Source organism: Streptopelia decaocto (genome assembly GCF_964273445.1).
Source record: "Streptopelia decaocto genome assembly, chromosome: 8".
NCBI classification, from domain to species: Eukaryota; Metazoa; Chordata; class Aves; order Columbiformes; family Columbidae; genus Streptopelia; species Streptopelia decaocto.
Window position 1 is genome coordinate 897,722 of NC_138662.1, and position 13,303 is coordinate 911,024.

The following is a 13,303-nucleotide window of genomic DNA, read 5'->3' on the forward strand; positions in this document are numbered from 1 at the left end:
TTCTCATCTTTCAGTGGAACCTCCTGTGTTCCAGTTTGCACCCATTGCCCCTTGTCCTATCACTGGCTGTCACCAGAAGAGCCTGGCTCCATCCTCCTGACACTCCCCCTTTCCATCTTGATCCCCAGGAATGAGTCCCCCCTCAGTGTCCTCTTGTCCAGCTCCAGAGCCCCAGCTCCCTCAGCCTTTCCTCACACGGGAGATGCTCCACTCCCTCCAGCATCTTGGTGGCTGCGCTGGACTCTCTCCAGCAGTTCCCTGTCCTGCTGGAACTGAGGGGCCACAACTGGACACAGTATTCCCGCTTCCAGAAAGGCAGCAACCATTCCCCAGTGGAGGATGGGGAGGGATTGAACTCCAAAAGCAGCTGTGCGGCCTGATCATTTCTGGGTCACTTTGTGCTCCTGCAGCCCGGGTTGTTACCGCGCGACCCGCACGTTCCGTTCGCCGCGTTCCCGCCGCGCAGAACAGCGGGTTTTCCCGCCCCGGCAGCACCGCAGCCCCTGGGCTGAGAAACACGGTAAGCAAACCGCGGTCCCCCCGCGGCTCCCCCGCGCCGCGGCTCCCGCGCATGCGCAGTTTGGGCCGGCGAGCGTGCCTCGCATTGCGCACGCCCAGCAGGGAGAGGCGGGAACCGGCCCCTGGGTGCGCGCGTGCGCAGTGCGGCCGGGCGCCATTTCTGTGACGGGTTTGGCGGGGCTGCGGAGCGCGGGTTCGCCATGGTGAGTGCGGGGCCTCCGCCGCTCTCTACCCCGCCATGGGCGCGGGTGGGGGCTGGTGAGGGTGAGGAGCGGGCCGGGCCGGGCCGGGGCCGGGGCCCGCAGTGACAGCCTGTCTGTGTTCTCTTGCAGGCTCGGAACGCGGAGAAGGCCATGTGAGTGCGGCACGGCGGGGCTGCGGGCGGCCCGGGGTCCTCCCGGGGACCGCGGGCTCTGGGTGGAGGGCACAGACCTGCCGGGGACCCTGTGGTGTCCGTGTTGCTGCTCAGGCAGCGTGGCCGAGCTGCCGTGCCCCTGCCCTGCAGGGCGGGGCTCTGGCTGTGTGTGGTGTCACCTGGCCGGGGCACACACCCAGGGGTCACACTTGCCCACGGGGACTCACTGTTCAGCTGTTTTTAAAGCCCTAGGAGTGTGTGTTATCACAGGATCGTTAGGGTTGCAGGAGCTCTGTAGATCCCCAGCCCAGCCCTGCTCACGCAGGGTCACCGAGCAGATCACACAGGGGGGTCCAGGGGGTTTGAATGTCTCAGAGCAGGAGACTCCACAGCCGCTCTGGGCAGCCTGGGCCAGGCTCTGGCACCTCCCAGCAAACAAGTTTCTCCTCGTGTTCAGATGGACCCTCCTGTGTTTCAGTCTGTGCCCGTTGCCCCTCACCCTGGCGTTGGGCACCACTGAACAGAGTCTGCTCCATCCCCTGACACCCACCCTGAGATACTGATCCCATTGATCAGATCCCTCTCAGCTTCTCTTCTCCAGCTCAACAGCCCCAGCTCTCTCAGTGTCTCCTCATCGCAAAGATGCTCCAGACCCCTCAGCATCTTCGTAGCCCTGAGACCAGTTATGCTGGTCTAGAGGCGATGAGAGCAGGGGGACAAGCAGCCTCTGTAACTGGGTATTGGTGTTGCAGAGCGTGCGGGTGCTGCTACAGCTGCTGCAGGGGAGAAATGTGGTGAAATAGGTTCCAATGGCCTGTTAGGTTTCTGGTGTTCCTGGTTTTGGAGCAGATGCCAGGCTAGAGAGGAATCTGTCAGCATTGGTTCAAAGATAATTCTTGTTTGGGCTAAGTCAGTGTTTTTTTACATATTTATTTTTGTATTTGCCTTGAGTAATTTTCAAAAAGATTTGCAGACCACGTATTGGGAACTGCTAGATTAGAGGCTCTTCAACATGTTTGTCTCCTGTTTATTCTTTTTCCCTAAAATACTTTGCAAGTTTGTAGCAGTGACTCAGAGCTGTGTGGTGCCTGGTGAGGTGCTCTTGGGGGGATCCCATCCAGTGCTTTTGGGTGGGTTTTGTTCTGGAAATGCCTCTTCACAGCAGCTGGAGCCTGGAGAAGCAGCGTAGATGCAGGGGACAAGTGTGCTGCTGAAGGCATTAAACGTGCTCAGTAGTTTTGTGCTTTTTAACGTAGCCACTAAAGGTCTAGCAAATAAAAGTGTATTAAAAACGGTAGTGTGTGTAGTCTGCTCACTTGTTAGAGACTCAGAATATTTTGGTAATGTTAATAAGCTTGTTTACTAACTGCTGCTTTCCTTACTGAAGCTTTTTTTTTCCTCTCGAGTCTTTTGTTTGCTAAGATGTGTTAACTTTATGCCTGTGCTTATAACTCGTTCATGTTGGTTTGCTGCTATTATCTAACATGCTGGCATATGCTAAACAGAAAAATGAATTAGGTGCTTACCAGGATTTATATTTATCTCAGAAATTAACCACTGAGGTTTTCTAGTCTTGAAGAAATCACTAGCAGGAAGAAACAGTCAATGAATACGTTCAAGCCTTTGTTTTCTACAGACTGTAATTAAGTCTGTAATAAACATCCAGATGAAAACCTGTAGCTGCTGGAATGCAGATTTGTAAAATTCAGTGTGCTTCCTTTCTTTTCTCTAGGACGGCCTTGGCAAGATTTCGGCAAGCTCAGCTCGAGGAAGGAAAAGTTAAGGTAAGATTAAAAAAACCTGGAGCTTTGTTAGGTCTGGTCAAGAGCGGAACACAAGCCCTGTGCAGCGCTCAGTACAAGTCTCCTGTCGGAGCATGGCTTTATTTGTCTGGAATGCAGCTGCAGTAGGGACTATATCTCACAGTGACACAAAGCAGAAGTGGTAAATAGAATTTCCTTAACAACCCATTTAAAAATTTATGTGTGTTTCAGATGTGTGAAGAAAGTGAAAATTGAGCATCTCTTATTTTTTTTATGTGATGTAGGTAGCATAGGTAGTAGCTTAAAAAAAACCACCTACAGTAATGCTGTAAGTAGAGGCAGCATGATGGATAGAAGATGTAAATTACTTTTGAGACGGAAGTTATCTCCTTCTGCAGTGACTTGGGCAAATCAATGCACGTACACTTGTTTTTATTGACAGTAATCACAAGGTTGGTTTGGATTTCTTCCCAGAAAAGGCAGAGTAATGCTTCTCCTAATCTCGTTGGTTGGTGTGTTGTGACCAAGCAGTCACCACTGAGCAGCGGCCGTTGGGATTGTTGTGAGACATACTGCTGCCTGTTATTGAGCTAACGCATCGGGGCTGTGCCTCTCTCCGGAATTGCCTTCACTGTCACGCAGATTTCTGTTCAGCTTGCTGCAAGATTGACAAAAAAATGGACTAGGCGACTTCAAAATTTAAAAATCCCACCACTAGAATGAAACAAATAGCACCCCTACGTCCCCGCGAAACTTCGTGACTGATTCTCAAATTTCTGGATATTCCACTGTATTTTTCCACTCAAATTGCTGGAATATTTACGTGGGGATCAGAGTGTTCTCAACAACATATTTTGGACAGGTTAATAATTTTTAATTTTGAGTAACTGTTGAAGGAATTCTGGAAACTAACTGAGGTGTCCTATGTTTGCACCCTAAGAAATGCTGGTTTACACTGGAGTGCGAGCAATGTGGAACATTAAAGTGGAAAAAAACTCTGTAAACAACAGCTGGAGAATACAATGGAATAGAGTTTCTGATATATTATGCAAAGGAGGGCTTTTTAATATATAAAAGGCAGAGCTGTAGAAATACTGTAGAGAAGGGGACAAAAGAACTGCACAAGGAGTCCTAGAGGTAAGATGAAGTTTTAGTTTGTTGTAAGTGAGTCAGCGGAATGTGAAGAAGGTTGGGAAAAAGGTGTTTTGGATAAACTGGAGTTGGGAGAGCACAGAACAAAATTATCCAGGGAAAACTACAGTATTTGGGTAGTAGCAATTGAGAGAGAAAGGACTAAAATTAACAGCTACTTGGAAGCCACTGGATTTGATTCAATGGCAGTATATTGAAAATGATGCTGTCTTAAAATGGAACGTTATTTATGTTGGAGAGGATTGTGGCGCGATTTTTAGAAAAAGAAGTGACAGATTTTGTTTTTAATAAAGTGGATTAAATTAAGTTGTTATATTCTTTGATAGTTTAATTTGGCAGGGCTGTAAATCGCCATTTCCCAAGTCAATGGGAGCGGAAGGCACTGGAGCTGGGTAGCATAGTTTGGGATTAATCAAGCCATGAAGTTCGCAGGAAATGCTGTGAATATATTGATGCTGGGTTAAATTTCCCTGGTATGTGGCTTTGTGTTAAACAGGAGCGAAGACCTTTCCTTGCCTCGGAGTGCAACGAATTGCCTAAAGCTGAGAAATGGAGGCGGCAGGTAATGTCAAGCTAGAGATTCTTCTCATTCTACAGCAGGTAGAACTTTAGCTCTTCGTATTTAGGCAGCTGCTTACACATGGTTTTCAGACTTCTTCAGTGTGCTGACAGTTAAATCACAGAATGATTGAAATTGGAAGATGACGTAGTTCACCACGGTGTTCAGATATCGAGTTGCTCAGGGCCATGTCCCACTGAGTTTTTATTAAATTCAGGGATTTGGATTCTACAACCTTTTGGGGCTGCTGTTCCAGTGCTTGATTACCTCCATAATGAATTTTTTCCCCTTGAATTTAATCAGAATTTCCCCCGTTCCAACTTGTGCGTGTTGCTACTTGTCCCATTGCTGTGCAGCTCTCAGGCTGGTCTGTCTTCACCCCCAAAGCTGAAGGTGACAACGGGTTATTCCCTTTTCCTCTGCTCTTAAAGCGAGTCCAGCCCGGTTCTCACAGCCTTGCCCTGCACTTGGTGTGCTCCTGCCCTCATCACATGGACAGCTGTACAAATGCTTCCTTGTTTTTAAGCTGCCGAGGTACTATATTCGTGTCTGAATAAAATCTGTGTTGATATTTGGAGTTTATAGCCTCGGCTCCATTTTCTAGATCAAAAAGCCAACTTAGAGGCTGGATCTTTCTAGGGGATTTTTTTAGACCTTTTTTTTACTTCCTGAGAAATTAACTTCTGTGTTCTTATTTAACTAGATCATTGGGGAGATTTCCAAAAAAGTGGCACAGATTCAAAATGGTAAGAGATTTTCTAAGTGTGTTTGGTTGGTTTGTTGTTGTTTTTTGTTTTGTTTCTTTTTTTAATCTCCGGTCCTAAGCAGTTACAGTAAAAATCACATTTCACGCGAACTATACTGTTTCCTTTGCATAAATTCTGCAATGACTCTGGTGCTTCTAGTAAGCTGCCCAATTTATTGTTTGCTTGTTTGTTTTTCCCCTCTAACAGCTGGATTGGGTGAATTCAGAATTCGGGACCTGAATGATGAAATAAACAAACTTCTGAGGGAGAAAGGACACTGGGAATTCAGAATAAAGGAGCTGGGGGGTCCAGATTATGCTGTAAGTGTGGATTATTTTGTACAACAGTGTTGCAAGTAAATTGAGTAATTGGAAAAACCTGTGCAACATTTAGTTGACCACCAGCTTTTATTAGAGAGGAACTTTATTCAGCCCCTAAAAATGTTGGGTTGTGTTAGAAGAAATATTTGTTTCCATGGTGACCAAATCAGCCTTTTCATTTGGAACCCCAGTTCAAGGGGTTTTACCTTTCTCTTAAGAGTTTGCATCAGTGGTCTGATTATTTTAAATAGTGAACTCTGTTTATTTTCCAGCGGATTGGACCGAAAATGTTAGACCATGAAGGGAAAGAAGTTCCAGGAAACAGGGGGTACAAGTATTTTGGAGCTGCAAAGGATTTACCAGGAGTTAGAGAACTTTTTGAAAAGGAACGTGAGTAAATAGTGACTTCCCAGACACGAATCTGGACAGTGGTGTATTGCGAGTAAAACGTCTGCTGTAGTGCATGGGGAATGCGAGTAACAGCACGTCCTGGCCCGTGTCTTAGATCAGCTAAATGAAATGCTGAACACAAGTCGTTAATTGAATACTGTTTTTTTGGGCAAAGAAAACCTTGGGTTATTTCCAATTAAAGTAGTACAGAAAAGAGTAGACTCTGTTTTGTACTGGGAGTTCAAAATAGTGGGATCTGGTGTTCTGTAGAAACCTTCCATCGTAACAGGTTAAATTTATTTATAAGTTCTATATAGTACTCTGTGTTCAGAATTTAAAAAGGAAAAGGTAGTTGGCTTGAGCATAATTTTAGAAGCAGAAATCAGCTTTCATAATAGGAAAAACTAGGTGTAAGTGGATAAAACTTCATATATTGACTTGACATAGAATGAGTGGGAATTAGGTGGGCCTGCAAGCGAGGCATGCCTGTGGAATCAGCTCTTATGTGCCATCTGCACAGAAAAACTGGGCAGGACTACGTGACCTGAGGGAGCTTGGGACAGGTTTTTAGTTCCTTTAACTTCCGATTTTGCTCAACACTGGGACTCCGGTCCCGGAGGGAGAACAGCTGCATGCGTGCCAGAGTGGAGAATTATTTTTGGGAGGGAACGCTGCTACGGGATGCATTGGGTGATGTATTCAGACGGTTTGTGTGGCACACAAGAGGCATTCCAGTGCTGACAGCGGCTCAGGTCGTTGGCAGCTGCAGCTGCCGTGAGGCCGACAGGACCTGGGGAGGGACAGGGGAGATGGACCCGGGTGAGTGACAGTCCTGTGTTCTTCCAGCCCTCCCACCGCCTCGGAAAACGCGAGCTGAGCTTATGAAAGACATCGATGCGGAATATTATGGCTACAGGGATGAAGAGGATGGGATTCTGGAGCCGCTGGAACAAGAATATGAAAAGAAACGTATGTGAGATTCAAAACATGCATAAATCTGTCCAAGAAGGGGTGATGATGGCCTCTGAGGTTAAGATAGCGCTTTTTTTTCCTGTGGGTGTTGTCTTGTGCTTAGCTGTCAGATTTCACCCATCACATGTGTATCCAAATCACTGTTGTGACATGCTGCAGAGCTGTAGGAGCCACTTATCCCAGTCATGTTGGCCCCTGTTATTTGGTTCAGAAAGTGGGTTGGGATTTATCTGTGACATGTAGAGTCTAAAACATACCCCAATTAAGGCAATAGCAAGTACCAGGCTTCCACAGTGCTGGTGTTGGGTGTTGCTCAGGTAATGTGGATACATTTAATACATAGTACATCAAGGTTCTACAGGAAGCCTGTGTTACAGATATAGAGGATTTAAGCAGGAGGTTTAAGTCCATTAGAGGAGCTTAGGAAGCAGGAGACAAATCAAGGGAGCTTTTAGCTTCAGTTGCGGCAGGGCTGCTGTCGAGGAAACTGGGGCTACAGCTGGACCGTGCTGCTTTGACTTGCTCTTAGTTCCCCTTCCGTTTTCCTTTGCTAACCAGTTCTAGCAGAAGCAGTGGAAAAATGGAAAATGGAGAGAGAAGCACGTCTTGCAAGAGGCGAGGAAGAGGAGGAGGAGGAAGTAAATATCTATGCTGTCAACGACGATGAGGTATGTGATGGAACATTTCATGTGTCTTCTATGCTGTATTCTTAAAGTGGAGTTATTTTGCCCAGAACCTGTCTGCTGCTGCGTTCTGCCCTTCTCTCTGCCTAACTCACTATACAATTGTCCCTGTTCAGTAAAATCAGTAGTAGATGAGTACACTTGGCCCAGGTTTAGAGGGTGACAAGTGCAGGCAGCTGGGAAAGGCTTCTTACGGGAGCGAGAAACAACTAACAGCTGAGACCTTGTTGGGATTTAACTGTCGCTGCCTGGAATGCTGGTATTTGTAGGGCAGCGTGTTGTTAACGGATCAGTCTTGCTCCTAAGTACAACCTGCATCAGGAGCAGCACAAGCAGTTTTGTGTACAGTATAATTTCACCCTGTCGGTGCGCAGCAAACCTGGGGCTTGCGGTGTCGTGTTGATAGTTGAATCCTGACACAGCAAAGCTTTGCTGGTGCTGCAGTCACTGCTGTGACTTGGCTCTTGCTGCTTCATTCTCCCAGCGCCAGTAAGCAAAGTGAGGGATGTTGCCACCACTCCCCAAGATCTGTAGAACTCTCGAAACTTGTTCTTATTTCACACTACCTAAGTGGGTTTATCACAAGAATAAAAAGGACATAGTCCATAAGGTAAAAACTGGTTGTGCCTTTCAGTTCCCTGTTTTATTTGTGTTATCTCATGATTTGTAAGCCCAGCTCTGGGGTGTGAGAAGGAAGCCGCAGAGAGCTATCCAGGGAAGCGGTACACATACTTTTAAAGCACTTCCTTTCTTGTTGGTTAGCTGGCTCCTCTTTGGCTATAGCTTTGCTATGACAGCCAGAGAGCTATGGGAGAGGAGGGAATACAGCTTTACATTCATGCCCACGCCACAGCAGAGGAAAAGCCATATGAAGAATGGAAGCAGCAATGCTGAAAATGTCGAGGAGCAGGATCTGAATGTAGTGCTTGTCACATTCCTTTGTTGTTTGGTCCTGTTCACCTTCTTGTGTTTGTGGTGTTGATCGTTCTCGGTCTGGTTTCTTCTGGCAGAACAAATAAAAAAAGGTGATTTCAGTGACCTCTTCAGAAAGTAAACTTGATGTGGCTTTTTTTTTTCCTAGTCTGATGAGGAAGGCGGCAAGGAAAAAGAAGGTGAAGAAGGCCAACAGAAATTTATTGCACATGTTCCAGTGCCGTCTCAACAGGAGGTAAGACATAAGCAAACAAAATAGTTGCAGAGATGCACGCTGGATTTTGCAAGGTAGAGATCTCAACTTGTGCCAGATCATCAGTAAAAATGTGCTTGATTTGTTATTTCTGTGACTTGACTCCACAGCTGTTTAATCGTCTTGCAAATGCTGTGGAACTGGCCTGAATTGTACTGTTGCTGTTCCTCTTTTCAGCTGAGAATTTCCAAAACCTTCATAAGTACTACATAAATTGGAAAGTGTTGTGGTGTTATCATCGAGACAACCGGTTGCCTACTGTGTATTTACTGTGCTTTTCTGCTGACAGTCGAACTTTTTATTAATTCAGTGGGATGATTTCTGAATTGCAGGGTTTGCTTTCAGAAATTTTCCAAAATGATTTTGCTGGCCTGACCTTTGAATTGACTGTTATGTTTTGAAAGTGCTCTAGGGTATGTATTACCTTAGCAGCGACAGATGGTTTGAAATATAACTTAGGCAGGAAGGTTCTGGAGCTGGGTATCTTTTGGCATGTATGTTTTCACATCACACAGCATGTGGTGGTTTTTCCGCTCTGTCATCTTGTCAGATGACAATGCTGCATTCTGCTCTGAAGTCATGCACATTCAACAAAACATACATGTAATGGCTTGTCAAAACTGGAGGGGAGAATTAACAACTAAAAACATTGCTCTCTGGCCAATGGTGTTTTCTTAAAGAAGAGAGCAAAACTGGCTGCTTAATATGTAGCCACTGATTTACATAGGAATCTTTTCTAATGAGGCAGTAGTCATTGTAACAGTTTTTTCTTTTTTAGTGGCAAATCACTCCATGCCTTATGCCAATGGGATTGTGCCTTCTAGATGCTAAATTATAAAAAGCTAAGGTCCAAACATTTATTTTTGAGAGATGCTGTTTGCCTGCGTGTGATTTGGAGAAATATAAAATCACTACTGAGATTAAAACAGGGCTTGCGGGTGGCCATTAGTAGATCTCTAAGGTACGTGTGTATTAAAGAATTGTGTATGGGTGGCACTTCCGGACAAAATTCAGGTACGATGTTCCTCGCCCTTGCTCATGTCAAGGGTGAACCCACTAAGCTGTTATTTCAGGGATGTAGACTAGTGTGCATAACTCCACTTGTTCCCCATTTGTTAAAGCTACATCTGAGACGTTTGAACCAAAATTCAGATGGCTGTACTGACAGCAAAATAAAACTGCAGTAATTCTGAACTAAAAAGAATAGGAGCATAGATCTGCAACAGAGGCACCTATTTTACTGCTTCTGGCTTCCATGAGCTTCAGCCGAGTATTAAAAAGGATACTCCTGACTCATCTTAATTACTTTTACACTAGTACCCACCTCTAACTTTCACAGTCTGTTTCCTGTGTATGCCTTCCTCCTGTCTCAATAGCTAGGTTTCAGCATCTCAGTTCAGCTAAATGTCATCCTGGTTTTATATTTGCAGATCGAGGAAGCTCTTGTACGGAGAAAGAAGATGGAGCTTCTTCAGAAGTATGCCAGCGAAACCCTCATGGCACAGAGCGAGGAAGCAAAAACCCTTTTAGGATTGTAACATGGCACCAGTATGTCCTGGGTTTTATATGACCTGTCCTAAAGCAGCAGGCTCGTGTGTTCTGGTAGCAATCACTTTTAGCTCTGAAAGTCCCGTTGGATGTTAAGAGTAAACCAATGAAGTTGCAGTGTGTTCTGCAGAAAGAAAACCACCGTTTTGGTTTATCCGCTGAAATGACTTGTGCTTTGGTGGTGAAAAAGGTCAGACCTAGATTAACGTGTCTACATCTTCAGCAGGTGGCTCTGATGCTTTCACTGTGTAAAGCAGTCTGTGCAGTGGTGCCTCTTACAGGTAGAGCTGCGAACCCAGTGACTCCTTAAATCCCGAGGGGAAGCTGGCAGACGTTCCTGCCGCTCCGTCCCCGCTGTCCGTGTACACAGCTTTCCATGTTGATCTTTGCTGACCCGAGTCCAGAAGTGACTTGTTGCGTTACCCCTGCTGAGTTTACCAGAACAGCCTGGAACCTCTTCAGAGGTGCCTTGGTGGGAGATCTTAGGAGTGACTTTGAAGGTGATTCATTTTTTTATATAACACACCAATGTGTCTAAAAGCTGTTACGTGCTTTGTGGTTTGTAACTGTGCCTGGGTGAATTGCTTAAATAAATGCTGGATATTTCAGCAGCTATTGTAAATAATTCTAACTTTGCAAGACCTTGTTCAAGTACTTTTTAGTAAAGTTTATTTACAACCTGATGTCTTGTTTCATTCTAGCTCAAAGGATTGTGGTGTTTCCCTAATCGTAGCCAAAGAGTGGGATCCTAACCAGCCATCCGTGTAGGGGTTTGAAGCTGTGCAGCCCCCGCTGCTCAGAGCTTGTGCATCATGTGACAAGAGGCACATTACAGTGGAGCCTGGTTAGAGTCTTACAGGTGACTGACATTGTTATACAACGCTGAATTAATGACATTTTAATTTGGACATCTGCAGTTGTGGAGTAAAAGTGCTATCTAAGGAATATAGTATTTAACAGCCAAGTAACCACGTCTGGGATTGTTCAGTTTCTAGATGCTCTTAGTATTCAGTGCTATCTATTGTGAATAATCCACTCCAGAGCAAGCAAAGCTCTCAGTTACAGAGGCAAGCTTCATCTTACTCAGCGTAAATGATCAAACAAACAAAAAAAAACTTAAAAAGTGGAAAGCATAGCTGCCAAATTCCGATCTAGAGTATTGATAGCAAACAGACAATGAACATTACAAACGCATTGCTCTCTGTTCCTGTTAGTGGCGTGACTTTCTTGGCTTTGAAATAAAGCAGCAAACGAGTATGTTTATGACTTGCGATAGCTGGTGTGCTCTGAGTTGCAAGCGTCTATCCAAAGTTGGTTTTAGTTTTTGCTGCTGCCCCTTGAGTGTGTTCTGTTCTCGGGTTTAGAGGTGATGTGCTTTTATCCACATGCTGTTTGTGTTGCTGTAAAAGACAAGCCCATTTCCCAGAGTTCCTTCCCTGAAACCCCTGGCCACCAAGAATGGAAAAACAGGCTTCTTTCATGTTGGTGTGCAGCAGGTTTATAGACCAGTGGTACTGGATCAGACTGGTGTCCTTCATTGATGGCAAGGATTAGTATGTGAAGGGAAAGGCTTTGTTGCCTGGTAATGAGGCACTAACTGAATTCCTGGAGCTGCATGTTTGGTCACCAAACCATAGTATGACCAGGGTCGGGGGGACACCAACAAAAAAAATGAGAGTTCTCAGGTGGGCTTGCTAAACAGGTGTTCAGAGTTAAAGTGGTGAACAGCCCCTTGCCAACCCTGCTTCTGCCAGACTGTACTTTTTTGTTGTTCAGTACAACTGGTTTTCTTCTAGGGAACAGTCTTTGGAAGAAGAATGCCAGTCTTGCTGTGGATTTGCGAAACTATACACTGGGGACAACCAAACTAGATTTAGCGGGGAAAAACCCCAACTTTTTATGGCCTGATTCAGTCTGGTAGTTTGTTAATACTGGCACTTGGTTCCTTCTGTCACTATATGAATCTATAACATAGAAGACAGAAGAGTAAAGACCGATCAGGGACAGAGTGATAATGACAGAACGGATAAGAAAATAAATAAAGGGAAAGAATGAGAGAAAAATCAAGACAAGATTGTAATTGCATTCAAGTTCAGAGGAGTAGTTACCAGCCCTGAGCACAACTTAAATAATGAGATAGATAGGGAAGTCTTTAAGGCAGTGCTGATCTCTGCTGACCACACAGAAATAGGCTGAATGTACACAAATGCAGTATGGAACTGTGCAAAGCAAACTGTGGCTGCTGCTTGAACCTGCGGTGCTGAATGTTCACTCTGCAGGTTCGGGTGCTCAGCATTTTTAAGCTGGCTGCTCTTTTTGGCTGCGTCTGAGCCAACAAATTGCAGCGTGATTGTTTGCCAGCAGTGGTCTATGGCGGAATGCGTCTGGTGCACTGCTGGGGGACTTAGGGCTGGGAAGCTTCTGTAGCCAAAGCCAGGAAACTCATCTTGTGGTTAGTCCTGGAGAATGAAACAGGGAATAGGTGCTGAGTTAACTCTTCATTAGTGTGCAGCTGGACTTAGACTTGGGTGTGGTGCTGGGCTTGTAATTCTAACCATCAGCCTTCGAGTCATAGAATCATTTTAGTGGAAAGAGACGCTCAAGATAGACACATTTAAGGTTCACTGTTAGGTTATGATTGGGCTCTAGGTTATAAAATAGACATTTTATACGCATTTACATGTATCTTGATCTCTTGTTCGCTTCAGAGTTCTGCTCTGTGCATGATCCAAGCTGGAGCTCTGAGAGGAGAACGTTCTGAATTCTTCTAACTCTTCTGCTCTCCGCAGCAGTCGCGGCTTGTGTGTTCTAGAAATGCATTTGATTCCATTTCATGTGGCGCGGATTGAAAGGCAGCTTCCTCCTTTGCCTGGTGACTGCAGTGACATCACTGGAGGATAAATATCTCTGCAGAGTCTGAGAGAGGGTGGGGAGGACTGTTTGTTGTCGATACTAGGAAATAAGTGGATTTACATAACCTGTATTAGCAGGTGAGCAAGATAAGCAGAGATACCGGTGCCAAGTATCCATTAACTAGTGATACTTTGTGCTTGTTTTCTCACTTTCAAGTCCAGTCGCTGGGAAATGCCTTTGTAATACAGATCCCACGT

At 45.4% G+C, this 13,303-nt stretch overlaps 1 protein-coding gene across 3 annotated transcripts; it reads left to right on the forward strand.

The window, feature by feature from the left end:
* Nucleotides 1–428: 428 nt before the first annotated feature.
* ISY1 (ISY1 splicing factor homolog) lies at nucleotides 429–10,876 on the forward strand. 3 transcript variants are annotated; one of them, XM_082060030.1, is made up of 11 exons: nucleotides 429–520; nucleotides 852–874; nucleotides 2,607–2,658; nucleotides 4,286–4,351; nucleotides 5,052–5,094; nucleotides 5,302–5,414; nucleotides 5,687–5,804; nucleotides 6,651–6,773; nucleotides 7,335–7,444; nucleotides 8,541–8,627; nucleotides 10,076–10,876. In XM_082060030.1, coding segments are annotated over exons 2-11 (822 nt in total). In that variant the 5' UTR covers nucleotides 429–520; nucleotides 852–872; the 3' UTR covers nucleotides 10,184–10,876. The 3 variants fall into 3 exon arrangements, with proteins under 3 accessions (XP_081916156.1, XP_081916155.1, XP_081916154.1); XM_082060029.1 differs by lacking the exon at nucleotides 429–520 and adding an exon at nucleotides 673–722; XM_082060028.1 differs by lacking the exons at nucleotides 429–520; nucleotides 852–874 and having other exon boundaries at nucleotides 2,137–2,658.
* The last annotated feature ends 2,427 nt before the right edge of the window (nucleotides 10,877–13,303 follow it).

What these genes read in the sequence shown, in the direction of transcription:
- ISY1 (XM_082060028.1), top strand. Translation starts at nt 2,563, where the DNA reads ATGCAGATTTGTAAAATTCAGTGTGCTTCCTTTCTTTTCTCTAGGACG. An exon ending in TCGAGGAAGGAAAAGTTAAG is followed by an intron (nt 2,659 to 4,285) that starts GTAAGATTAAAA and finishes TGTGTTAAACAG; the next exon opens with GAGCGAAGACCTTTCCTTGC. An exon ending in AGTGGCACAGATTCAAAATG is followed by an intron (nt 5,095 to 5,301) that starts GTAAGAGATTTT and finishes CCCCTCTAACAG; the next exon opens with CTGGATTGGGTGAATTCAGA.